We start from the raw sequence: 27,806 nt of genomic DNA, 5'->3' as shown, positions 1-27,806 counted from the left end.
TGTACGTGTCAGCTAACAAAAGCACTGTTGAAGGGATTTGCCAAACGCACTAGGGAAAGTGCAGGCTACCCACCCACATTCCCCAAAACTGTGAAGACACACCCCAACAACAAGGGAACATGCCCACCTCCCATGATTATAGGTACTGCCTGTCACCTTGAAAAATGAACCACCTGACAAGTGACAGTTTTATGATCATTTATTTCTAAGACATTAAGCACTTTTCCTAGGAAGAAATGTAAATCCAGACACCAAATTTCACCCCCTCCAAAAACAGGCTGGGAGAAAAACAAAATTAGACACCATGTCCATCAAGGCCACTGAAAATAGACTGCTGATGAGACTTGTCACAGAAGTAATGACTTCCTGTTGGGAAATTTAAATAATCAGCTGGGTATGAAAAATATGCTCATTTTGGGTTTCAGACCAATTTCTCAGCATGTGTTTTATAAGCCCTCCAGGCTGTTATTATATTAGCTTCAAACCAAAAATTCCTGCAGTCCTTTGCAGATTCTATCATGATGACAATTCAGAAATCATAGGAAATGTCATATCGTTGCCTATAAACCACAATTTGCAAATGCAAATCTATTAGAGTCATAAAAAGTGCATTGGTGTCAGAACTTTATTATGATATCTGAAGTGGTCTCATCCATCAGAGCTGAGCCTTTCCATATGGCAGCCACCTGTGGGCAAGACACGCCTACTGAGCCCTGGAAATGGGGAATATGATCTCAGATGTGCTGCAGGGTGAGATACACATGGGCTTCAGCCTCAGCATGGACGAAAGGATGCAAAATGGCTCATTATTAAGTTTTCATAATGATTATATGCTGACATATTTTGGATACACTGCATTAAATACATTCTTAAAATTAATCTCACCAATTTCTTTTTACCATTTGTGATGTGGCTACTAGAAATTTTTAAATTAAATACGTGGCTCAAATTCTATTTATATTGGATGGTGCTGCTTTGGAGTATAAAATTAGGAATTTGAACCATCAAAGGATGGTTTATTTGAACACCTGGTAAAGCATTAGCTTTTCATAAATGTTTTTGAGACATGTAGGCACAGATTTCCAGGAAGGAAAAAAATTCTGTATTCAGTCTGTTTCCATGGCCACAAACATGGAGCCTGACAAACACTGGGGCTGATTTTGACACTCACTCCTAAGGGAAGCAAACCAGGTGGAAGGGAAGAGTATCTATGTAAGAAAGCCTAAGACAAAAAGACAGCATGGATACTTCTGTGTCCTGGGCCACTGGACACATATTTTCAATATATTCACTGCAATGTATGAATCAAGAACCCATCAAGTATAAGAAACACCCAAGGTTCACTGCCCCCCAGAAAATACAGGGCAAACACACTGGCGTGGCTGTTGGCTTTTGTGCAATGATGCAATATTATCCATAAAAGCCTCTCCCTTGCATTGCACCCCATAAGCAGGGTTGACCTTCATCAGTGTTCCAGCAATGAAAAAGGTACCACCTGACTTCCCCCATCAGCACCTTGAAATACTAGCTTCTTTATATATATGTTCTTTTATGTTCTGCCATGACGCTCTCCCACTGATTTACATGCCCATATATTTTTTCACATTTACAGTATGGTAAAAGACAGCACAAAACTTTTTTTTTTAATTTCTCCCCCCGTCTGAACAGCCTGACAAAAAGGTAATAGTGTGAGACTTGAGGAGGTCAGAACTGAATCCTAATCCCAACCCACATCTTCACTTACTGCTCTGTGAAATGAGGTTCATGGCACCAATCCCACAGAAATGGAGAGCAAGACTGGAAGCCAGAGGCAGCCTGAGCTCAGATCCTAGCTCCATGACTCACCAGCTGTGTGGCAAGCTACTCAACCTCTCTGGGCCTCACTTTCCCCATCTGCACAATGGGGGTAATCACAGTACCTATCCCACTGTGTTGTTAAAAAAGACTAAGTGAATTAATGAATTGAATTCATTGTTTTTGTAAAAAATTAGTTTGCTAAGAAATTGTTTTTTAAGTGAAATAATGGGCAGAGCAGTGCCAGGCTTATAAATAAAATGGCTTCAACTACTATCAGTTATAGACAAAAATCCCTGGCAAGGCCTTGCACCACCTGCCTTACATCCTCTCCAGCCTTGTGCTCTCCCCACCCCACTCCTTCACCTCCTTTCATTTCCTCCAAGCTCCTCAGGACCCCAGGCTTCCATGCTTGCCGTTCCCTCCTCTGGAACACTCTTCCTCCCTCTTCACCTGGCCATGTCCAAAGCATCTTCCAGGTGCAGGGCTGGCAGGATTCTCCAGGTGCTGGCCCTCACAATGACTTCCTCTATACCACCTTTTGTTGGCTTCTGCAGTTTAGATCAGGGCTTCTGGGAACCTTTAAGCCTGATGCCAGGCTGCACCCAGGCCCATCACAGGGCCCTGAGCTGAGACAGAGATCAGTGTTTGGGGAGGTTCCCCAGGGTACTTCAACATGCAGCCCAAGTCAAGAGCCGCTAGTTTAATCAAAGATCACAGCTGCCATTAAAACGTGATTTTAACCTTCCACTAGGACAAAAAAAAAAAAAAAGCACCCCCTGATATTTTAATCTAAATTAAGTCCAATTAGAGTACAAAAATACCTGCATTACAAAGCATCTCCATTGTAGCTAAGGTTTCCAGTTGTCAATTACACACAATGTCTTGATAGAGCCCCAATGGCACCAGCTAGAATGTAAGCAACACGAGGCCAGACTGTATCTTGCTCTCTGCAACATTGCTGCTGCCACGGAGAGCCAAAGGACACATAGGTGCTGAATGGACACGTGCAGGGAGATGCTCAGCTGTCCTCCCGCTGGACTTTGCATGCCAGGTCACAGGTGCAGTACATCCCACACAGGCCCAGGCACAATTGCCTTAACACACTTGCTCTCTCAAACAAGTGAATTCCCCCTGAGTCCTCATGGGAGAGAGCCCTGTGCCTTCCTTTGAAGCCATTCATCTGATGCCCATGAAATGTTGTGGTAACCTCTGAGATGAAAGAGGTTTAGAAGTGCAAATGACTGTCAATGTGAACATTAATAGCAATGTTATTAATAACTAAAGTCTGTGCCAGACACTTGACTCTTGATTAAATAAAGCGGAGAAGCTCAAGCCAAGCCATAGAGACTTCTCAGCTCTAAGCCAACAGATCTCCTAGAAAACTGGTCCCAGAGGAGCCATAGAATGTTCTTAGTGCCTGACTAGAAAAGTCTGAATGAAAGTGGTGGGTATGGGACCGAGGATAGCAGCGTGGCCCTGCCCCCAGCCCTGCCCTCTCCATCAGCATGAGCTCCAGTCTCAGCTTGGCTCCCTGCTCCTTCCTAGAGCCCAGAACAGTGTCTGGCCTGCATGAGGCACTCAGTTGAAGCCTCTGAAGGATGGAAAGAACAAATGGATAAATGAGAAGAGGAAGGGGGATCTGCAGTTGAAAGCCAGAAGTGCAAACAGGGAAAGAAAGATTCCCAATTGCCTGGGCTCTGCCTGCTCTGCAAAGAAGAAAGCCTAGGATTTGATTTTTTGGGTAAAATCACCAATCAGAATTGTTCCACAAGCCATGAATTCACCTAAAATACTTTTTTTAAAAAAAAGTAAAAAAGCACTGCCATGATTGCTGTCCCTACACATTTTTGAGACCTAAAAATAAAAGCATAGCAGCTATCCTGCTAAACAAGCATCTGCCTATGACCGAGCCCCAGTAACTTCAGAACTCAACTCATTACACATTATGCTCTGTTTCTTCAGACATGAATGCACTTTTCAGCATTAGAAATTATCCCTTTCACATTTTTAAACGCTGTGGCTTCTGCCTGACTAATGCCATCTTTAATTATACATAATCGAGTATTTTACTGTGATCTAATGGGGTCTATTACTCATCAAAATGGCACCAGTCAGCAGTAATATTCCCCCGAGCCAATTACTCAACCCTTCTTTCATTCTTCCAAAGTATCAGCCCACACGTGCAGAAATTTGTACACAGTTTGGTTTGAGCTACAGCATCTTACCAATTTGTCCAAAAAGGAAAAGGAAGAACACCTTTAAGAAGCCCTCCCTATGACAGCTGGCTCTTGAGCTCCACCATAGTGACATGAAAGACCATGGATGGCACTCTGGCCTGGGCTGGCTGCTGCACATCGGCCCAGAAGATCCCTTCATATGATCTGCTCATATGGCATGATCAGGGCCCGTCTCACAAGAGGAAACAGATACTACAGAAAGCCTAAGCCCTAGAGCAGGCAGAGTGAGAACATGCTGCATACTGGGTATGTGAGACCAGAGCACACAAAGTGGGCTGCCTAGGACCCGGCAGGCAGCCTGGTCAAATGAGCCCTTCCCTGAACTTGGATTCCACAGGGACCATGCAACAAACCTCCTGGCTGACCTTGTCCGTGATACAATGGATTTTGAGGGGCTCACAGATCTCAACCAAACCTGAAAAGTACAGCAGAAATGAGCCAGTCCCCCAAAACTCTTAATTCAAAGAGATGAACTGCCAATCGATTAATAATTATAAATGCAGAGTTTATAAAATGTCTAACTGTATATGTATATATGGAAATGTACATGCATATTCATCTGCATGAGTTGTTGAACGAAAGATTAATGGGCTAGGCTCCAATTAGGGACATTTTGCTAGAACAACTGCTTGTTAACTTCAGAATACTTACAAGAGAAATTAAAATTACAAAACCAAAGTGTCCTAAGACCCAGAAGCAGGAAAATATACTAGAAAGGTCACTTAATGGGCAATTGACAAATAAATCATTTTCGAGAGAACTAGGAATCAATAATGTACGATGAGACCTTGATATGTCCCTCTTGAATAATTGACTAGGCTTCTTTTTGGACAATTTACAGTACTATGTTTAGCATTCCATTTAGTGCTAATTCCCTCAAGTGTGGGCTTCTTATCAGATCTGTTGACCAAGTGGTAGATGGGAAATAATAAATATGCACAGATTGAGTGTTTGTTTAGTATACAAATAGCACAATGAAGCTGAAACTCAGTAACTACCCTTCATCTGGCCCCAGCAACAGCAAGGTGCTCATCAGCGCAGAGACAGTCTCATCCACAAAAGCACTCAAAGTTCCCTGATGTGCCTCTGATAGGGAGACAGCAGCACCATCCTCTCATGTCTTTCGAGCAAACCTCTCAGCAGCAGGACAGCTATAACTCCAAGAAACAGGCATCCTCGTCTTTTCTCCTAAGCACCTCAAGGTGCTCACGTCAAGGAAGTGCCAGCCAACACCTCTGTCTTTTGACAAAAAGAAACCCATCCTCTGACTTGCTCCAGGGTCACCAAGAGGGGAAAAAGGAATACTCATGAGACAGGGAAGAAGAGAACTTGTTTGGACAGTTGTGGGGGAGGGGAGAGCCTTTGCTTAGGAGAAAGCCTGAGAGATCATCAGGTTGGGAGATGAGCCCCAGGGCAGGCCCCAGGAGGAAAGATGGGAACAGTTACTCCAGAAGTGTTTCCTAGTGGGACTCTGAGGACTTGATAGGATATGGTGGGGAGAGAAAGAAGAGAAGAGGGGAAGAGAGAGAGGGCAGGGGAGTGGAGGGTAAGGAAGGGGAGGACAGAGGAAAAACAGGAGGAAAAACAGAAGGAAAGGGGGCACTAAAGAAAACGGAGTTCCACAATTTTTGGAAGGAAGGATTGTAAAAAAGATACTCAGATCTCAACTCTTTGGGACCCCCCAATCCAGGCCCTTCCTTGGGGTCCCAGCCTGACTTTGGGGACCAAACCAGCCTTAAGCAGAAGGAGATGGTCAGTCAGCCACCCACGGTACAGACCCACAGTGGAGGAAGGGCTGGGCTGAAGGTGGTGCTGGGGACAGCATGTCTTCAGAGGTAGGCTTCTTGGCTCCTAAACAGAAACAAGAAAGTGCTAGGAAGTGCTCTTCCTCCCACCATTGGATGTTGATGGGACCCATGAGCTTGTTCACCACCCTGGAGGCCTCTTGGCATGGAATTGATGCAAGAAGACTCCATAGACTCCACAGAAACAGGCCAGCTATACAGAGGAGTGACTGGTCACCACTATTCTTTTGCACTTGAGGCCCTGCCCACCTTTGGGAAGCCAGAATGATCCCTTTGGCAATTTGTCCCAGTGACATTTCAGGGACCTTTACTGATACCCTTGGCCTGACCCTTAATCTGGCTGTAGGAGCAGCCAGAAAGTGACCAACAAATGTTATTTCCAATGATAATGGCCATTATTACCATGCCATGCATTCTAATTTGCATTCTAAGAAAACTTAAGGCTTAAGAACAGCAACAGCAGTGACACCTCACCTTTATTAAACCTAACTGTCCAGCTGGCACGTCTCTCGGTGCTTTTCCTGCATGGACTCCCTCGGCCCACAGAGATGAGGATGCTGCGGCCTGGAGGTGAGACTGCCAAGCCCTTTGACTTGCCCAGGGGTACACAGCAAGGATGTGTGGGGAGGGGGACATGAACCCAGGCATTTGGGCTCCAGAGCTCCATGCACACCCATAGCCCTACGCAGCCTCCCCAGCTCCGCTGCTCCGTCCTGCCTTTCAACCTGGTGACGTGGAAGCATCACCACCATGCCACTACACTCCTGAGCCTATGCCAAGCAACAAACCAGTACTGCTCCTGGGTTCCCGCCCTTTCACACAAGTGGGCAGGCTTAATGGATGGTGTGGTCCTGACCTGTGAGAACACCCAAGACCTAGAAAACAACTGGAAGATATATTCTAGAACAGAGATCCAGGCAGTCCATGAGAATCTAGAAATGCATGGTGAGAGCAGTGCCAAGGGTCACTCAACCATGTGTGGAGCAGTGAGGCCCCCAGGACAGGCTTGTGGGTGGAGGAAGTGTGAGGAAGCATGATAGACCAGGCCCCGCCGTGAGGGTTTCTCTGCAGCGTCTCGCAGATGAGAAAGGAGCCGGCAGTCCCTTACAGACAGACAAACCAATGGTGAAGGCGACCAGTCTTCCATGAGCAAAGAGCCAACAGCAGGAAGGAACACAGTGCAGCAATGAGACAGCGACAGGCTCATAGGTTCATGGGGAGCAGGGCTGTGGGACCTCAAGCCTGGCATGAAGTCCGCCCTAAAGGGTGCTGAGTGGGCCTGTAACCACCGAACAGTATTTTAATACAATCAGCAGGGCCATGGGCACAGATGAACGGGGGAGACCGTGGTCAGGAAGGACCCAGTCAGGACATGGCTCTGTCTCAGAAGTAGCAGAAAGGCAGGAGTGAACTGCCCCTTTCAAGAGAAGCAAAGGACCAAACCTGGGGACACAGATGTAGCTAGTGAGGGAAGACTCAAAGATGACTCCAGGCCCTGAAAGAGGGCCCTTAGCACTCCACTTCTCCAGAGCTTCTCCAGAGGGCCCTTCCTGACACGGAGCCTGGAGTTTCTTCTGCCACACCTGGTAGAGCCCAGAAGCCGGGTGTGAGTACGCTGTCCTGAGAGCTGCACTGAACGCCTCACCACACAGGGCACAATGTCCACACCACCCCAGCACCCCAGCTCTGGCAACAAAGCTTGCTGAGTGAGGCCTACTCCCACCATGCCTTTTGCCTCCTGCCCATTTCTTGGTTCTTAACCCCTGATCAGTGTTCTGCTGTGGCTCAGGCTCCAGCCCGGCACCTGACTGATGCAGAGAGGTGTGAGGTAGCCCGGTGCCAGGCATGCATCACCAGCTGCAGGTGGGCCTGGGAGTGGTCCAGCCTGGATCCAGTACAGCAGCATAAGGACTTGGGGAATGCATGTCACGCTTCTTGTCCTGCTGATAGTTTCAGCTCAAAATAAATCCCAAAGGCTGGGTTTCTCATGTTTGCTATTTAGTTTTAAAAATCAAACAAAGCAATTTTCCAAACACTACTTGTGAGCATAAAATGCTGCCCTGCTCCTCATATTCACCCCATTCGACCTCTGCCCTCATACAAACCCTGAGCACATGCACAGCTGGGCGCCAGCCTTCAGACACACAGGAAACCAGGGCTGAAAGGGCAAACCTGGAGACGCGGTGGTGAAAGCTAGGTCTGCTTGTTCTATGACTTGAGGCAGCTTTGTGTGTGTGTGTATGTTTTTTTAGATACCTTTCATTATCATGTAAACTTTCTATTTCCCCAGTTTTATTGAGGTATAATAGACAAAAGTTGTATATATTTAAGGCATACAAATGATAATTTGATACATATATACATTCCAGTTAGCACATCTATCAACTCACATAGTTATCTTTGCGGTGCCACGAAAATACTTAAAATCTATTCTTTGAGCAAATTTCAAGTATATAATCCAGTATCATTAACTATGGTCACCATGCTGCACATTAGAACCACAGAATTCATTCATCTTATAACTGAAAGCGTTGCCCTCTGACCAATATCTCCTCTTCCCACACCTCCAGCCCCTCGAAACCATCTTTCTATTCTCTGCTTCTATGAAGCCAATGTTTTTAGACTCCAGATATGAGTGAGATCACACAGTATTTGCCTTTCTGTGTCTGTGGCTTGTTTAACTTCACATAATGTCCTCTAGGCTCATCCATCCTGTCACGAATGGCAGGATTTCCTTTTTTAAAAACTAATATTCCACTGTGTGTGTCTGTGTGTGTCTGTGTGTCTGTCTGTGTGTCTGTCTGTGTGTGTGTGTGTGTGTGTGTGTGTACAGCATAAACTGCCTGGTTTTGTTTTGTTTTTTTTTTGAGACAGAGTGTCGCTCTGTCGCCTAAGTGGAGTGCAGTAGTGCTATCACAGCTCACTACGGCCTCGACCTCCTGGGCTTAAGAAATCCTCCCACCTCAGCCTCCTAAGTGTCTAAGACTACAGGCATGCATCGCCACATCCAGCTAATTCTTTTTTTTTTTTTTTTGTAGAGATGGGGTCTTGCTATGCTGCCCAGGCTGGTCTCGAGCTCCTGGGTTCAAGTGATCCTCCTGTCTTGGCCTCCAAAAGTTCTGAAATTATAGGCATGAGCCACTGCACCCAGCCCACTGCAATTTCTTTATCCATTCATCTGTTGATGGACATCTGGGCTGCTTTCAGATCTTGGCTCTGAGAATAATGCTGCAATGAACGTGAGAGTGCACATCTCTCTGAGGTTCTGATTTCACTTCAACTTAAGACAGTTTTTATCCAAATTACGGTCCTCCAAGCCTCACTTTCACAATACTTACTTAAAGACTTCCTTTAAATTAACTCACTTTTTATTTAAATTTGTTTCCAAAAGAAATTCTATGCAACTGCCACAGTTTTTCTATATATACACAACTTGACATAAATAGAAGGGACAATTAAAATAAATGGAAACATTAATATAACACGTTTCCCAGGTTCCTCCTGAGGTTACCTGGTGGCCATCATGGCAGGTCCCCCACACTGCATTCCCCGAGCTTAGGGACACCACCAGGAATACCAGCACCGCAGTGGCACTCTCCCCTCTCGCATCTCTGGTGTCAAATCACACTCCAGCAGTCAGGATGCCAGCCCCGACCCTCCGGCACTCCATTACCACCCATGTGCTGTATCTGTCAACACGACAACTGTCACCTTGAAAGCCAACATCCTTGTCAATTCCTCAACCTGACAGAAATTTCCCACTTAAGTTTAGAGAGAGAAAGTGTCTGGCAATGACAGCCACCTCTCCCCACATTTACTGACGAGCTTACAGCATTTCCTTCACTCAGCAACAATCCTCCATGCCTTGGCAGGTGAAGCCAGAGAACACCAGCAATCAGAAAATAAACTCTGGCCCGACAGCCTGCACTCCGTTCAGCTGACCTCGCAGGTGACTCCAGGATGGGGGGCTCCGAGGAGCAGCCTGGCAAAATGTTCTGCCCCCAGAGAACCCAGAGAGGCTTCTGATGACACGGCTAGAATCCTCCTCCCACGGCCACTGCTGGCTCCAGCCAAGTGCCTCGTTGTCCCTGGGGAACCCAGGCAGCAGCCCTCCCTCACTCTCCTCACTCTTGGCCACTGTGCCTGAGAGCTGGGTGCCTGTGTGGGTACGGAGGCCAGGTAAGAAGTCACGGCATACACATTTGATTCCAAGTCTGCAGAGCTAACCCCACAGGGTGCTTTAGGGGTCCTATTAAAATCAGAGGAAGCACAATTTGGAGTAGAATATAACATGCATGGGAATTTTTAAGAAAAACACAAGACCATAAATAAACACCTATTCCTGGGAAGAACACCTGTGGAAGGGAAGTGGGTAGGGAGGTGGGACAGCTGGCAAAGAACTGGGAACGCACAGCTCGTCCAGTCACAAAGGCATAAGAGTCCTCCAGGAGGGCTGGACCATGGGAAGCACTCCCTTGCTGCTCTCCAGGGGTAGGGGACTCCACTCAGTAGGTGGCTCAAGGTGGGGCCCAGGGAACAGGCCAGGGGCTGCAGCAAAAGCTCTAGGCACGGCCAGGTGCGGTGGCTCACACTTGTAACCCCAGCACTTTGGGAGGCCAAAGGGGGTGGATCATAAGGTCTGGAGATCGAGACCATCCTGGGCAACATGGTGAAACCCCATTGCTACTAAATATACAAAAATTAGCTGGGCATGGTGGCGCATGCCTATGGTCCCAGCTACTCGGGAGGCTGAGGCAAGTGAATCACTTGAACCAGAGAGTCAGAGGTTTCAGTGAGCTGAGATCACACCACTGCATTCCAGCCTGGCGACAGAGTGAGACTCTTTCTAAAACAAACAACAACAAAAAAGCTCTAGGCACGTACCTGAGACCCTCCCAGGAGACTAGAGACTCAAGGATCCCCAGAAGAGGACTGGGCAGGCTGGAATGATGGCTACAAGCCAGAGGAGGTTTCCTTGAGACTTCTGTGAGTACAGAAAGGGCCCTGCCACCCATAGAGCTCGCAGCGGGCAGGAGAAGGGCGCAGCTGACAGCAGACTGGGCACACCTGGGGGGTCCCATGGGTGAAAGGAAGCAAAACCCTGGCCTTGCTGAGCTGGACACAACCTTCACCCTGACCTCATTTTTTTACTTTTTTTTTTTTTTAATGAATGACAGGCTCTTATATTGCCCAGGCTGGCCTTGAACGAATACCCCCGCCTCCTCAAGTGCCAGGACAACTGGCCTGAGCCACTGCGGCTCCCTCATCCTGACCTCCTTCTCCAACCAGTACCCCCTCCCATTGATACTGTCAGAAGACTTGTTCCTTGGGGTCTAGAAAATGAGTATTTTGCTTTCTCTTAGGAGATGCTGGCTTTGAGTCCTAACTCTTTGTCAGGACACACTGTTATCTCCAGGTATCATTGTTCTTGCTGGGACCTTCACCCTAAATCCATATCCGATTTCATGATAGAGAAAGGTACAGTGGGTTGGAGCTTCAGCCTGGACCTGTGAAGAACTGGTCAGCCTGGGGACTGGCGGTCTCTGCAGCTGTGGGCTCAGCTCTGTGCTGGGCCTGGTCACTGGGGAAGGCAGTCATGTGCCCAGGGGCTGCAGAGCTCTCAAGCCCCTCCTATGAGCTTGGCGTGGTGGAGCAGGCAGCCTGTGAGTGAGGCTCTGAGCCCCACTCATCACTGAGCAAGTTGGAGGAAGAGGAACCCAGGAATGCACACAGCCCACAGAAGGGAAGCGTGAGGAAGGGTCATTGAAAACAGCCTGAGGAAATAAAAACGAAGCCAGAAATTGCATGAAAGGGAGACAAAAGAGAGGAATCTGCAGAAACCTGGGCTCGGGGGTGTGGCTGCATCTTTCCACCTGGATGAAGTCGACTAAAATGGGGTCACCAAGGGTGGGTCCCAGCATACCACTGATCCCTTTAATACAGCTGATATAAGCAGCTCACACCACCCAAAGGCCCCACAACAGGGGTCTGGTTGTCAGGGTGCTTCAGGGGTATCCAGTTCATAGAAGCCCCAGATGGGAGGTGGGGGTCATGAAAGCAAGGGCTTCTCAGCCCATGAATTTGTTTACGGCAGTGATAGCACCAAGTGAAAAACTGATACCCTTGGGGTCAGACTGTGTAGGTATTGATAGTCAAAGATAGCACATTGATTAGTTTGGGGATGCAGAAGAGATGTTACCTTTAACATCAATCACATTGCACAGACTGGCTGTTAACCACGTGTAGAGTACACAGGCCTTTTGCAGAAGGGAAAAAAATTATATTTCCCATAAATTTAAAAAGCAAGAAATTGCTGAAGCCTGGGAAAAACAGAAAAAGAACACGAGTATGTAAAGGCATCATAAGCAGATTTATGATTCACAAAGAACCAGCGAAAGAGAGGGTCCATGGCTGGATGCAGCTGATCTCAAGAACAGAGAGAGAGAAGTCCAACCACGTGTGTCAACCACATGCAACCACGTGCATCAAGCGACCACATGCACCAACCATGTGCATCAACGCAGCCTTCAGAAAAGAAGCAACAGTGATGGTGCTAGAGGGGACAGTGGCCAGAGGGGAAGGGGGCCTCCCAGGACTAAGTGGAAAGCCTTCTGTGGACCAGTCCTCTTCTCCCCAGCCTTGTCATGTAAGTTATGTGGGCGCGGTTTCAATATATCATGAGTCACTAACTCTGATCAATAAACCACTCTGTCTCTTTAAAGCAGCTATATTTGAGACAAACAGCCTGCATCTGCTTAGGAACACAAACCTGAACAAACTAAGCCCCAGTGGTGCTGCCCTTTGGATGTAGACCCCCGTCCACACAACTCCAGATGTCAAACTACCAAGCAATGCACATCGGTCTTTGGCAAACAGGTGACTGAAAAGCTCAAAATCTGCAAGTTTTCAGCTCCATTGTTCAATGGGCTCCTGACCCGCAGCAGGTGCCCTTCCACACTGTGAGGCTCAACCATAGAATCTGACATGGGTCACCTCATTTGGTATGTTGGGGACAACAACTTTAAATCCAGGAAAACTCCTATTACTGTGCACAGGTCAAAGCTTAGTTTGTCAAACCAAGACAGCAGATACACTGCCAGTTCCATGAAAACCACATTTTTAAAATTAATTTTTTAAAACCCAGGTTTCTAGCATTGGAAGTTTTCCCCCTGCTGTAGTCTACAACACAAATTCAGCCACAGGAGGCATAAGAGGACTGCTGCTCAGGATACAGGAGGGTTGTCTTTTTATTAGGAGTGTGACTCTGAGAGTGTCCACCTTTCATACTGCACATGTTTAGACTACAAACTTGGTCCAGACAATGACTGCTAGTGACAAAATTAATCCACGGGCATCATAAGCTTAGTGAAAAAAAGGTTAGTCTCACTGGCTACCTTTTTGTTAAGGCAACATTAATTTAGCACCATCTACATTCTTGATGTTCCACACGCATTATCTCACGCAAACACATCTGGTTTTAATTACCTTTGGCTGTGCTTGGGAAGAGAAAATAGGATGCAATTTTTAAGTTATGCAGATTTGGAATATGATTATAAAGAGTTAAGAAATCCAGTGGCTTATCCATAAAACAGTAAACATGTAGATAATTTCAGATAAATCAAATAAGCTGCATAGTTAAATCCACAGGCACCACTCACGATTCCACGTCCTCTGCCATCGCCAGGCTGTGGCCCCCTGTCTTCACGTCGCTTATTACTGCATGTCAAGAGCTACCTATTGGCTCTTTGTTTACAGTGCCCTCTGAATGGTCAGGTCCCGAAAGGCCTGGAGCGTTTTTGGTTTTGTGACCAATGTACATGCCGGTGCCTAACACAGGGTTTGCAACAGGGGGGGCAGTCAATAGAGATGTGTGGGCTGAATTAATAATTAACATCACTCATTCTGGGCCAGACTTCAAGAGCAGCACTCACACAGGGCCATCGTGACAGCTCCACAGCCCCAACACCTGGGCCACCATTCACTCTGTGTGTTCCCTACAACTGCAGTCTTCAGGCAGGGTGTGCAGACCCAGAGGAAGAGTAACCCACTCCTCGCTGCAGACAAAGGGGAAGACTAGAGTCACCAGCAGCAGCGGGACACCCGGGGCTGCCCTGACCCATCTCTGAAAGAATCAGTTCACTACAATACATGAAGTCCAGAATATTACTCAAAATTTGCTTGCCACCTTGCTAGCAAATGGCATACCAAGCTAATTTTGAAAGCAGCCTTCAAGTCCCAGCAACAACAGCAACTGTCCATTCTTTTACAGTTAAACTCCCAAGCCTTTGTTTTTCCCACATGCAAAATTGAAGCCCCATTGCTTTCTCCCGACGTATTTTTTAGAAATTTCTATCTAAGAAATAAATGTACATGTCTGCCATTGCATTTATGGGGCAAAGGCACTCCACACAGGCAAGATCTCCAGAAGACCACCTGGCCCGAGGTTTAGCCAGCCCAGCCCCCACAGTACTCTCCTCAACCCACATGGGTGAGCACTCCAAGTGGTTAGGAATCATCTGAAGGATTCCTTGACCCTTCAAATCAAACAGCAACACTGGCAGGCAAAGCTTGGAGGATTAACCGATTAGTCTTTGAATGCAAAAACAACGGCTGATCAGGACGCATGGTGCCTGATGAGATTATTTAACCTGCAACCATTTACTGACATGTGCCTAAGCCTCCCTCACCTTTCTTCTTTCTCTCCAGTATCTCTGGGCTCATCCTAGAGCAACAATGGAATGCAGCAACAAATTCATGCAATACCCATGAATGTGTCTCAGATCCTAAATGATAAATCCAAAGAATTCTCACCTAAAGTGGTGTGCTTTGATGGCCAACAAAAATCAAAAGAAATTTCAGAGAACTCTCCGGACACTCCTGACCTCCATGGTTCTAGCCACAGCAGCAAGTTCTCCTGTCTCCTGAGCACACAGCACTTCCAGAACAGCCTCTGCTCAAGAACCAGCAACCGGCAGACACCTTCTCTGAAAGGTGCTGCCCACACCAAGCTGCTCTCAGAAAGCCTCCAGCTTTCTGCCTCACCATCTTCATTCCCCACCACAAAGTCAGAAAAATCCAGGAAGCAGAAGTGCAAAGTCTTCATTCAGCAAATCCAGGCGATGGAAGAAACTAAAAGAGACGAGAAAACTGCAAACTCATAAGCCCCAAATCACACCGAGGCCACTTTCCTCATTAGAAATTCCTGCCAGATAAACAGAATAATAATATATAGATATACTTTCCTCTGCAGCATATCTGGTTACCTAAATGGAAAAAAATTACATTTCATTATAAATAGAGACTGATGCAATTGCTGTCCCTGGGGCCCCCAGTGCCCACTGTAGTGTCTGGTACACAGCAGATACTTAAATATGTGTGCAGTGAAGCCAGAGGGGGAAAACCATCAACATCCCATTCCTTGAACCAGGGTAAAGACAGCTCCCTGCGAACTCCCCAACTCTCTGGTAAGGCCTCCTCTTGCTATCAGTGAGCCCGGCTCCAGCACATTTACAGGTGCCCCAGTGCAAACATGCTTCTAAATTCTCTCACCCCTCCTCCTGACCTATTTCCTGTGGTGAATCCTAATTCATTTAAACTCACATAAATTCATGTGAGCCTTATGCACACATTCCCTTACGTGGAACTGCAAATACCATCATATCTTCACGTTTGTATCAGTTAACAATGTAAATATGTGCTACCCACGAGAGTAGCGACTCCTCTGGGTCCTCCTTCAGGTCTCCCAAAGGAGATCTGTGGCTCTAAATGCCCTCCAAGGATGTGCAGAACCATCAAGGGCCAGGGGAGCCTAATAAAGGCAGAATCCAGATCGTGCTGCAACTTTATACACTTTTTCATTCCAATTTCACTCAATGGGAAAAGGGAGACCCACATTATGGGGTGCTTGCATGATCTGTAAACCATTCACTGTTGCCAACACCTTCCGCTTGACACCCTGTTCTCTTAAAGTTAATTAAAATTCCAATAGGATACCCATCAAGCATGCATTTCACATTCATCAAATCTGAAGATCTCCCAGGCAAGGCAAATCTGATAAAAATTGACCTTGCCCTCTTCAACGGTTGCTATCAAGAACATTTTCCTCAGCAAAGGCCTGCTGATGTGTTTTTTTTTAATGCACCTCAAAAATATCATGCTAACTGTAAAAGATAGAGATTAAATACAGATTGAACTGAAATGCCCGCTAGAAACAACTACAAAACTGAGCCCCAAATTTGTCATGCTCCAGCAAGCAGGCAGGCTCTCAAAAGCCAGGAGGAAGAAACAATTGAATAGAATTCTGCTCAGTTCAATCACACCAAGCAGCCTGATTCCAGGCAGCTGTAGACAAGCTATTGTGTCCTACGGATAACAGAGGTGGGCTCATTTTCAGGACAGCCTGCCAACAGGCTGGATCAGCAACTGAGCAGGATTATTCTCCCCTGCTGTTTTTTTAAAGCATATTATGCTTAGACATTTTTTCCCTTTTAATGAAGTTTGTAAAACTCAGGAGCACTACCTCTGATAACAAAGATAAACTTGAAACAAATTTAAAAAGGAAACCAGCAGACTCAAGCAACTACTCAGCACAGAGGCCCTGTAATGCTTGACAATCCAGTTTCCACAACATAGGCTGACTGAATCTAGAAGCAAAGCATGGTATCAGACTCACAACATACCTACCCCCATGCACACCCACATCCACACATGTGCACATACACATACGCACATACACCCTTAATTTAGAATACTAAATACCACAAATCCACCAGCAGCAAGGCAGGCACTCTGAGGTGTGCCTCATGCGTGATAAGAGTCTCCAAGGTTTTCCTATTAGAATAGGCCCTGAAACTACAGCCAATCATGTGTGCCAGGCACTGCACTGTGAGTACTTATCCCATTTATCCAAAGAAGCAGATAGCATCCCTAATTCACTGATAAAAAGGCTCAGGAAAGCTAGCCCATTTGCCCAGGGCACACGGTGAGGAAGTGGGAAGCCAGAATTGAAACCACATTCAGGCAGGGCATGGTGGCTCATGCCTGTAATCCCAGCACTTTGGGAGGCTGAGGAGGGCAGATCACGAGGTCAAGAGATCGAGACCATCCCGGCCAACATGGTGAAATCCCGTCTCTACTAAAAATACAAAAATTAACTGGGCATGTTGGAGCATGCCTGTAGTCCCAGCTACTTGGAAGGCTGAGGCAGGAGAATCGCTTGAACCCGGAAGCTACAGGTTGCAGTGAGCCAAGATCGCGCCACTGCTCTCCAGACTGATGACAGAGCAAGACTCCATCTCAAAAAAAAAAAAAAAAAATTCCTTTTAGTGGGATTCCCACTACCCCTTCCCCTCCTTCCACATGCCCTGGGGGAAGTGGCAGGCCATCACCTCAGGATGGAAGCAGTCCTGTGTGCCCGCTTCAGACACCAGCCTAAAAGGCAACACTGTCCCCAGAGGTATGAAGGAAGCATGGGGTTGGGGCTGGGTCACCGTTTGCTCATTGACTTGGAGACCAAGTACAAGGGGAAGAAACCCTACTGTGTCCAGGGCGTTGTCATGGGGCTGTGACACCTGAAGCCACGACCTCTATTTGAAACCTAGTGGGTGGGGCTGAGAGTGAAGCCAACACAGAAGCAGAGCAGAAGGGAAGAACAAGTATGGATCACTCACTTACATATTAATAGAGCTGCCTGTCACCTGTGGCCAAAGCCACAACAGATTCAATGCTGTTTCCTGCGGGTCACACCACTCTGCACGCTCAGGGTTTACAAGACAGCAGCCTTGCACAGAAGAGCATCTGTAGCCGTGGGTGCAGTGAATGCAAGGGGCGGCTGCTGCTTATGTTTAGAACCTTGCTACTCGCGAGCTGAGCCTGTGGTAGAGTAAGAGGACTCCTAACCAAGGCCAAAGTTAATCTTCCAAGAAACACCCTTATTAACTGCGTGCCGCTCAGCAAGAAAATTATGGAGCCTTGATTTCTCTACCTATATAACTAGCGACCTCACCAAGTTCCAGTAAGGACCAGATGAACTACACTTTAACACCGCTCAACCCTTAGCCCACAGCAAAGGCTTCAGCCATGCCTGGTGCCCAGGGGGTGCTCAATGAATGATAATTTAAATTATTTACTCTCTGGCTACAAACTGCTATTTCCACTTCTGAAAAGGACTTCGCTGTGACTCAGCTGTCACATCAACCACTTGTCTGCTCTCTTGTGAGCTGTCTGGTTTTTTGTGAGGCTCCCAAGTGTTAGCCTATTCCTCTGGAGTCCTTATTACATTCAAGACCAAACCACAACACCCCAACCCTCCAGCCAAACTGGACAGAGGGGCAGAGGAACAGAATCCTAAGTTACTCACTTCCTAGCTCTCTGACTTGCCCAAATATCAATTTCTCTGGGCCTCAAAATAATAATTACGCCAGCCACTTGGCAGGACTATTGTGAACCTTCCATAAGGTGATACATGTCAAAGTGCCCAGCATGCTGCAGGCACTCAGTAAACGCTCAACAGAAAATCTCGGGTATAAGCAGTTCAACTGTCAAGAACCAAAGAACACTGTAACTAGCTTCCAGATATCATAGACACCCTCCATCCTAGCCTCCACTAGCTGACCAGCTGGACTAAACAACATTGCACGTCCTCTGTAACACAGCTGAAGTCACCCACACCCACCAGAGACTACACCCTGGCAAAGCTGGGCCAGCCACTCCTGCCTGGGGAGGCTTGTGCTTGCCAGGGATCTGTTGTCCTTATTCCCAACTATTTTAATGCAAGTTGTATTCATGATGCCAAATATGCACATTTCAATAGCCTGTAACCAGGGAAGAAGTTTGAGTGAAAAAAAAAAAAAAAAATGTTGCCCCTTGGAAAATCAAGATGACCGTGTAGGAAAGACTCAACCAAGGGAGCTTGCTTTAAAATGGTCAAATCAGGTGTAAACGAGAACATCAACATTAGTGGGGAGGGCCTATTTAAAATCTAGAAGATGCTCTACTCAAAATTCTTTGAAAGTTTTAGTCTTCACTCCATTTGAAAGAAACAAATAGAAATTCATAAAAGGTGACTGGTTTCAGCTAAAAAGACAATTTGGAACTCAGAGAAAGGCCCTGTACCCCCTAAAATGGTGAAAGAATCATATATGTGTATGCTTATAAAATAAAGTATTTAACATATATAATTTTATGATTCTCCAACTTAAAATATTCTTCCATTATTAAGTCCCAGTCACAATGTCAAGAGACACAGAAGTGATTTTCAAACAGATCCAATGTGAACATATACCATTGTACCTCAAAATACAAAACACAGATACACTAATTAGGCTCTAATGCCTACTTTTATGTCATCAAAGGCACTGCCTAAGCTTTCTAGAGTTATTTAATTTGTGACAACGTCCTTCCTTGTAACCCTCACAGAATTCTGGATTGACACCAGCCCGTGCCCACAAGTATCTTCTGAGAGCTGGGGCTGACAGCTTACATCCACCGCCCCTAATACCAGCTCCATCAAGAAAGCCCAAGCCAGTCTTGTTCACCTATAATAGTGCCTAGTTCAGTCTAGGCGAACTGCAGACGATGTTCTGTATAAGCCCAAATATAAGTCAAGGATTTAAAAATTTTTCAAAAAAAATTGGTATCGTCTTATATTTGAGTCCTTATTAAATCACATTAAAAAGCATGCTTTGAATTACTCAATGTGGAACAACAAAACCCTTTCAGCAAGATTCTCACTGCACTGAATCAATCTGATTGATGTTAGCTTGGGATATTAAAGGGATTTTCTTGCAAAATTGTGAAAACAAAACAATAAACAAACAATTTAGCCTGAAAAATTTAGCATACATTAGCAATTGCAAGGGATGGATAATACCATTAAAATAGGACTTTTTAAAGGTCACTTTCAGAAGTAACACATATGAACACACTTTTTAAGAAGCAACACACATACAATATTTGCCAACAGGCAAATAAAAAGACCAACAGTCCTGATCTTAGGCTATGGGTACTCGTCACTGGGTATAAGATTTCCAGGGGCAGCATCCTTAACTGACTCCAAAAAAGCGCTTTATCTCAAATGGCTCAGGTGAAAGCAGAGCTCAGAGTTTCTGCTCACCAGGTCAGGGGACTCCAAGTACTTGATTCACCAAAACTGATAAAAAACACACAGGTAAAGAGTTAGGGAAAACACTGTTTCGTTCCCTGCCGGTGATACCAAATAGATATTAAAACATTTTTTAAAAATAATGCTGTCACAATGTCTAACTGTAACAAAATTAACAAAACAAACAAGCTACGCATATACTTACCTACATACCTAAAGAGTATACACATCCTAATTGGCCCAAAAGAAGATGTGAGGAGCTTCTAATTGGGAAACGACACGACTATAATATTTACGGTTACCTGCTATTACGGCATATATGGTATTAGCTAAATAAATGCCCCTCTATTAAATAACATGCAGCAATATCCAGCATTCAAGTTTGCTGGGAGGAGTCAAGCAATTCTAATGGACAATAAAGTACCAAAAGTAATTTTCAGCTGAGATCTTTGTGAGTCAAGTGTATAGGGTTGCTCAACGCCTGATGCTCTATTACAAGCCTTCCCCACCCTGGAAGCATGTGCTGGACCTAATGCTATTATCCCAGCAAGGTAATATAGCGGTAGTTTAGTGTTAATACAGCATACAGGACTCCTGGTTATTAGTTAAATAAGTGCTCATCTGTTAAACAAGATGCAGCAACATCCCGAAAGCATAAAAAGTCATGAACCCACAGAGGAAGTCAACCAAGGGTCTCAAAATCTGGTGAGTAAAACATGAATTTCCTGCTACTACTAAGTGTCACTACTGAAAGTTCCAAGCTTCAACCCCTTTGACAAGTTCTAAAAGGTACTACAAATGTCACAGAATTCCCAGAGTGGCATCAAAGCTTTAGCCTGTCACAGTTCAGAGGTTACCTCCTAACCTCCTGGTAAAACACAAGTCCCCCAAGATAAACTGGGAGGACATCTGTAAACAAATGGCCATTAGAATGTCCCATACTTTTACTAGAAGCAGGGCTCCAAATATCATACAATTATCAGAACAGAAGAAGGTAACCCGCTTACTCTGCAAATCAAGATATTTAATTATAATACCTTAAATCAAAAACAGCAAGGCCAGGAAGTAAAAGTTTGAAAATCTTTAACGCAAGCATTTAGCTGGATTTAATCACAATTAAAACTAAAGAAAAAAAATTCCCCTTCAGCAGTGACCCCAAGTGACCCAGGGTGACTATCCTTAACTGTCCATTCTTCTTGATCCATGGGGAAAAAAGCCCATTGCAGCAAAACATGGCACTTAACTCAAGCTCAGCATCCAAGGATTTTAAGTTTCTAACCGTAACCTTAGAGATTTGCAGACTGCCTAATCCAGGTGCTAGAATTTCCCCAGCATTTCAGGATCATACATAGTGGAAGGACTAGGCACCACCAACCCCTTAAATGGTCAAAAGTAGAAGAATAAAGTTGTGTTTCTAAAGCAAATGATTATTCCAACAGATAGACGACATATTTTGTAACATTTAAGTGCTTCTCTCCATTTAAAGAAATAAACAAAACCCAGATCCTTTTTATCTCACTTAAACCAGCACCCCATGGGCTACCCTCTCCCCTGTTAAGTTCCTAAGGTGTCGAGGGTGTGTTATGACAGGCTACAAGAAGCTTTTGAAACCAAATCACTGAAGCCGTCCAGACAAAGTCTTTCGCCTAAAACAGAAGCAGTTAAGGCCCTACAATGAGGCTGTACCAGAAAGAATAATAATAAAAATAAATAACGACACACGTGGGAACACAACCCTACCTGGGAGCCCAGGAGAAGACCTTGGCTTCTGGGCAGACACTGCCAAGTCCAAAACGGGCTGGGTCAAAAGGCTCCTGGGGACTCCAGGTTAACTCATTCCAGACTAAGGAGTTTGTGATCAGCATTCTTCCAAACCCCAGTCCCACTCTGCCTTCAGCCCGCCCCTCCTTAGCCAGAGCCACAGGCAGGAGGCCCGCGGGCTTCGCAGTGCAGACATCAGAGTCCTGCCAGAAACGTGAAGCCTAACTTTTCTCCAGGTAGGCCCAGGGTGTGCAGAGTGAGCATCTGGGGATCCAGAGGAAGCCCCCCTCCACCCGATTTCTAGAGAGATGCAAGGGCGATGCTAAGTTTAAGAGGCAGGGTAACAGGTCCGGCCAAGGAATAGACGGGGAGCAGCGGGACAGAAGGCGTGCCCACCCTGCGGGAGGATGGGACGCACGTGAACAAGCGGCGAGGTGCCCTAGGACCAGATGCCGCCACAGAGCAAGCGACGTTGCTCGTAGAGCAGTGTCTCAACGCGGGGCCACCCTTGGTCTCCTCCGCACCTCATGGTTGCCCCCCACGCCCAAGCACTCACCCACACACTCCCATGAGCCGTGGCCACTTCCGCGGAGACAGATACTCACCTTTGCCACCGGCGCGCTCCTGCTGGTCACCAGCTCCCGCAGACTGCCGGTGGCGCTGCTCGCGGCTGCAGAGAGGAAAACAGGGGAACCCGGGGCGCTGCCTGCGGCGCCGCCCGCGCCGCCCCCGCCGCCTGCGAGCGTGGGGGCCGCACTCTGGCCGGGGACGGGACGCGCGGGCGGGCTGCCGCCAGGGCTTGTGCCGGCGCGGGGCCGCTGACGGATGCCGTCCAGCAGGCGCACCAGGAGGATGTTGGCCGGCAGCTCGTCCACGCCGCAGCCCACCAGTATGCGGCACTCAGGGCAGCGCAGCTCGTGGCGCGAGCACACGATGCTCTCTAGGCAGCGGCGGCAGAAAGTGTGCTGGCACGGCAGCACCTTGGCCGTGGTGTCCAGGCGCTCCAGGCACACGGAGCACTCCAGCAGGTCCAGCAGCGACGACTCGTCCATGTCCTCGCCCGCCCCCGCGGCCGTGGCCGCCGCCTGCCGTCGCCGCCGCTCGCCTGGCCTGTCCTCGTCGCCCTCGCTCTGCGCAGCAGCGGCGGCCGCCTTGGACGCGCACAGCCAGGACGCTCCGAGCAGCATGGGGGACGCGCCGGCAGCGGTCTCGCGCGGCTGCCTAGGTCCTGGGGCCGGCGTGGATCCCGCCACCCGCAGCCGGCATCAGGACCGGGGAGCCAGGCTCTGCCGTGACTTCTTCACCGCGGCTGGTGGCCCGAGGCTAGGGCTGTGGCGGTGCGAAGTGGCGCGCCCACCGGCCTGCGTGGCGGGGACCCGAGTTCCGCGCGCGGCAAGCCAACTCCCGGCGAGCCAAGCCCGCCCAGTCCTGAGCGCAGTGTCTGCTACACCTGTCCCGCTGCGCGCCAGCCTCGCGCCGGGGGCCTGGGGTACTGCCGGGCACGAAGCTCAACGGGCTCTGTGCTGCAAGCGGCGGCTCGCGGCTGGGAGACCGGCGGCAGGAAGTGCGAGCAGCGGCCGGCCAGGTCCCCGGGGAGGCCGGGGCGCGGCGTGCGCGCTCCCCCGCGCAGCTGGCGAGCCGCACAGCCTCCGCGGCACCTCCATGCGCCCCTGGCCTGCTCGCGAGTCGCTGTTCTCCCTAGGGTTCAGCAGGACCCTTCCTCTTCCTCGGCCGCGAGCACGTGCGCGGGGGTGCGCGCGGAGGTCTCAGTCACTGCAGGGCGCAGGGAAGGACGCGCCGCGCCCGCGGGACCTCCCTTCGCCTGGGCGCACGCCGGCGATTGGCCTTGTTCCCTAGGACACCCTCAGGGCTCCAGGGAACCCCTCCTGCTCAGGCTTGGCCCTGCCTCCTCCAAGCGCCGGAGTCTTTTTTCAGCTTTTCGTTAGCCTCTAAAAGGAACGTTTCCTGCCAAGGCTGTTGCGAAGGAAAGTTTGGGCGGCGTTATCCCGACTGCCTTACTCACCAGCGCCGGCGAGCAGCTTGGGAACACCGCCGACGTCCGGGCATCCTCCCCGACGACTCCCCAGAGCGCTCCCAGTTCAGACTCCTTTCCGAGCGGCGCGCAGAAGTGACAGCCCCGGAGCCTCGTTTGGGTGTGGGTGTGAAGATGCCCCGCAAGGCAGGAGGGGAAGGCGCTCAGGTTGAAAGGGGTAGCCCGGGGCCCGCGCCGACTCCTCCCGGCGGCAACCTTGGCTCTCCGGAGTCGCGGGTCGGAGGCAGGCGCCGCTGACCGCCTACCAGCACCCTGGCGCCGGGTGCCCGGCTCCACGCCGCACCCTTGGCGGCGCAGTGCGAGGGGCTCCAGCGCCCGCTTTGCGGCGCAGTCTCGTGAACCCCGCTCCGATTTTTTCCTCCGGGGGTGCAGAGGAGGGGGAATTCGCGCTCTCCTTTCCGACGCCCCGGCTTCTGGGAGCGTCAGAGCAACGGAAGTACGTACAGGCGGACCGGGAGCAGCAGGGAAGTTTGGCGGTGGGCTGGGGTCGGCGGCGAATATTCCCTGCCGTGCGCTGCCCCCTCGTGGCCACTTTGCGTTCCCGCCGGGAACGGCTGCATTCCCGTCCAGGGCTCAGCACAAACCAGGACTGGCTGGACACTGCACAGCGGGTCCTGCCAGGGCTAACGTCAGAAGAGACGTGGAGGGCTCGCCTACCGGCCAGGCTATCCTTGTTGTTTGTGAAGTTGTATGATCTTTTTATTATTATTCAGGAAAAAAGTAGTATTTGTTGAGGCTTAAAGGCCAAGAGCGTGCTATGTATTATTTAATCCGCTAAACAGCTCTGCGAGATAATTATTTTATTTGTATTTACTTACGTAGTTCTAGACATGATCTCGTTCTGTCATCCAGGCTAGAGTACAGGGTGCGATCACGGCTCACTGCAGCCTTGAACTCTTAGGCTCAAGCCATCGTCCCACCTCAGCCTCCTGAATAGTTGGAACTACAGGCATGCCACCACACCTGGCTAATTTTTTAAATTTGAATTCTTTGTAGAGACGTAGTCTCCTTATGTTGCCTAGGCCAGTATCAAATTTCTGAGCTCAGACGATCCTCTCATCTTCACAAACTGCTAGGAGTACAAGTGTCAGCCACTGTGCCCAGCCTGTGATAATTATTTTAAACTCATTTTACAAATGAGGAAAGTGATACCCATACTCCTAAAGCCATTGGGGCTGAATTTTCATTTTTGTATCCCCAGAACCTAACACATAAAGTGTACATGCCATTAGAATGTAAGCTCCCTGTAAGCTACAGATCTGTTCCACTGCAATATCCTTAGTGCCTAGGGCAGTGCCTGACATGTAGTAGGCGCTCAATAAATATTTGTAGAATGAATGAAAGGATCTCTCTCTCTCATCACCTACTGGTGATTTGAGTGCAGATCTTAGTATCTCAATTCCACATATTCTGTGCTTATATCAGGATGCCAGTACTGGAAACTTTGCCCCTGATAGCAGCAGGTGGCTTTCCTAACCCAGATTTCTCTCAGCAGCGTGGATTTCCATCTGTACAATTTATATCAGTGCTAACAACAGGGTGAGATGGAAGGCATCCCAGAGCTGCCTGGCTTCCCTCGAGGGCTGAAGGAAGGGCATGCACCTCACAGTGCATGGAAGCATATTCACATGAGCCACCTTTCACTCTTACCCTTGCTCAGGAACAAGGGGGAGTTTTGGGAGGACCCAGGATGCTTGATCCAGGAGCAGATGGTAGACACAGGATGCAAGGGGGAGCATAAAGAGGGGACCTGTCTGGCACTGGGAGGGCTCGCAAAGAGCAAGGACTGCCTGTGATGGCATGCCCTGGTGCTTCTGGTTGCAAGCAACAGAAACCAACTCCTGGTAGATTTTAAAGGGAGCAGAATATGTACCAAGAATAAGAGGCATCCCGTAGAATCCGAGGCTAAGAGCTGGGCCAGATTAACACAGATAGAGCCCGCAGTATGTCTTGCTGTCTGTGTCTCTAGTTGTTGACTCGACCCCTCCCTCTCTTGCACCAGCTGCCTCTGCTTCCCAACCCACATGACAGAAAACATGGTCAAAGCTCCATGAGCCTTTCTTCCAACAGCATCAGCCACTTCTAGAAGTTCTAAAACTCTATCACTAGCATGGACCAGTGGTCCCTCTTTGGACCCATGTGCCTTGGCCACAGGACCAGGATCATCTGAAACCTGACAGCACCCTGTGCAGTCACACAGTAGAAGTGAGAGTTTCCAGAAGCTTGCTATGCTGGGCAGTCAGAACAACATATGCCCATGGTAGAAGCTCACCACAACATCTCTGCCCTCAACATATCTTTATCTTGCACAACCCAAGCCAGACAAGAGCAAGATAGGGCCACGGAAACCCAGCTTTCCCAGCTTTCTTCTGCCTCCCCTGCCATAACCAGCACCCACAGGACACACAGACTGTCTACTCAGATGTCCACAGTGACTGGGCAGGGCATGAAATTAATGAAGCAGGATGAGCCCAAGGCAATAGGGCCTGGTGGGGACTGCAGCAAGCTTCATCTGCACCTTTCAGAGGAAGTGGCTGCTGCCCAGATCCAGTCCTGGAGGAATGACGACCAAATGTTGCCAGATCTTCGTACCTTTCAAGAGAAGTTGGAAGTGCTGCTTTTTACATGACATCTTCTGATGTTCAACAGTTGGCAACCGATTCAGTTCTCAAAAACCACCATATTAGCCAAACAAAATACATGTGTGATCAAATTGGCCCACAGACCATCAGTTTGCAATTTCTGGTTGAAGTAGCCAAGTATACTATGCTACAGTGTGAGGGAATTTAAGGGTGTGAACTAAATAGTTGAAGTATTACAAATACAGTCTTAAGTTATTTGGTTAAATTTGCCCATGTTCAATAAGCCAATTATATAAGTAAGTAATTGAGACGACCTGGCTTTACAGCCTTTCCTAAAAAGATCTGGGGATTTCAGTTGACCACAAGCATCGTATGAGCCAACATGAGTCATCTATGTAGTATGGCTGACTAGAGAAGTAATGAAATCTTCAGATGTCTTCATGAAAGTTAAGGCGGGGGTCACGGTTTGGAAAAAAATAATCCCATTGTACCTCGGACTTGTCAGACCTCATTTGTGAGATTACTTCCAATTCTGGGTACCAAAAATTAATGACAGTGTTGTAAGGGATCTGGAAGCCTGGTCCATGAGTTTCAGATGAAGGAACAGCGGGCGTCTGTCCAAAAGAAAAAAGGCTCAGAGGAAACAGGACTGGATGGCTGTATGTCAGGTTTTTGGCTGCCCAAAATTTGAACTCCATTTTAGATTTGGAAGATGCTCCACGTGGTGATAGTCAGATAATTCTAACCCCCACCCCACTCTGCTAAGGTCTGGGAATCAAAAGTTGCCCCACCCCACCATGCTTTGAGAGGCAGAGGGATGTGGGCAGAAGAAACACCCGAAGTTCAGCTGCTGTGGGGCAGGTAGCCGGCAACAGCAGTGCCTGCAGCCTGGTGCTCACCTGTTGGGCAGAGTGGCCTGTAGCATCTTGGAGTGGGGTCACGCATTGGCCAGCCCCAGATGTGACTGCCTGCTGAGCCTGGGCTGTAGCCTCCACTGCTTTCCTGGCCTTGCTGTTGATCCTATGGATTTCTCAATTTCATTTCCTTAGTTCCATTTTTGTTAAATCAATCAGAGTCAGTCTTTGTTGTTTGCAACTGGGAACCCAAATTGATACACGTTATTTAAGATCAACAAAGCCCCTCTGCATGAGACAATCGTCACTGCACTGAACAGCAGCTGTAGCTGCAGAACCCCGGAGGATCTCTACCAGGCGCCGCATGCGGGAGTTTGAGGAAGGTTTAGTCCAGCAACCTTAAATGTGCTCATCTGGGGCAAGAAGAAACCTGATACAGGGAGACACAAGATTGGAAGTTACTGGTTAAAAACTAATACAGGATGACAACAAAGCAAACGCACTTAATGCCACTGAACTGGACACTTTAAAATAGTTACAATGGTAAGCTTTATCAGAATAAAACAAATAATCTCAGAGTGAGTCTAGGGGAGATCTTAAATGAATCAAGCCCATG

General features: G+C 48.1%; 1 protein-coding gene across 1 annotated transcript in view; it reads right to left on the bottom strand.

Annotated features, from left to right (window-relative positions):
- Window positions 1-23,565, bottom strand: part of SH3RF3 (SH3 domain containing ring finger 3) — a 361,067-nt gene extending 337,502 nt beyond the window's left edge. The window contains exon 1 of the mRNA XM_017541145.2: window positions 22,307-23,565. Coding sequence (XP_017396634.1) covers window positions 22,307-22,888 — 582 coding nt within the window. The 5' untranslated portion in view covers window positions 22,889-23,565. The remainder of the gene's footprint in view (window positions 1-22,306) is intronic.
- Between the last annotated feature and the right edge of the window lie 4,241 nt (window positions 23,566-27,806).

Source organism: Cebus imitator, unplaced genomic scaffold (genome assembly GCF_001604975.1).
Source record: "Cebus imitator isolate Cc_AM_T3 unplaced genomic scaffold, Cebus_imitator-1.0 Scaffold131, whole genome shotgun sequence".
Classification (NCBI taxonomy): domain Eukaryota; kingdom Metazoa; phylum Chordata; class Mammalia; order Primates; family Cebidae; genus Cebus; species Cebus imitator.
The sequence above is the reverse complement of the archived record's forward strand: the minus strand, read 5'-3'. Positions and strand labels throughout refer to the sequence as shown.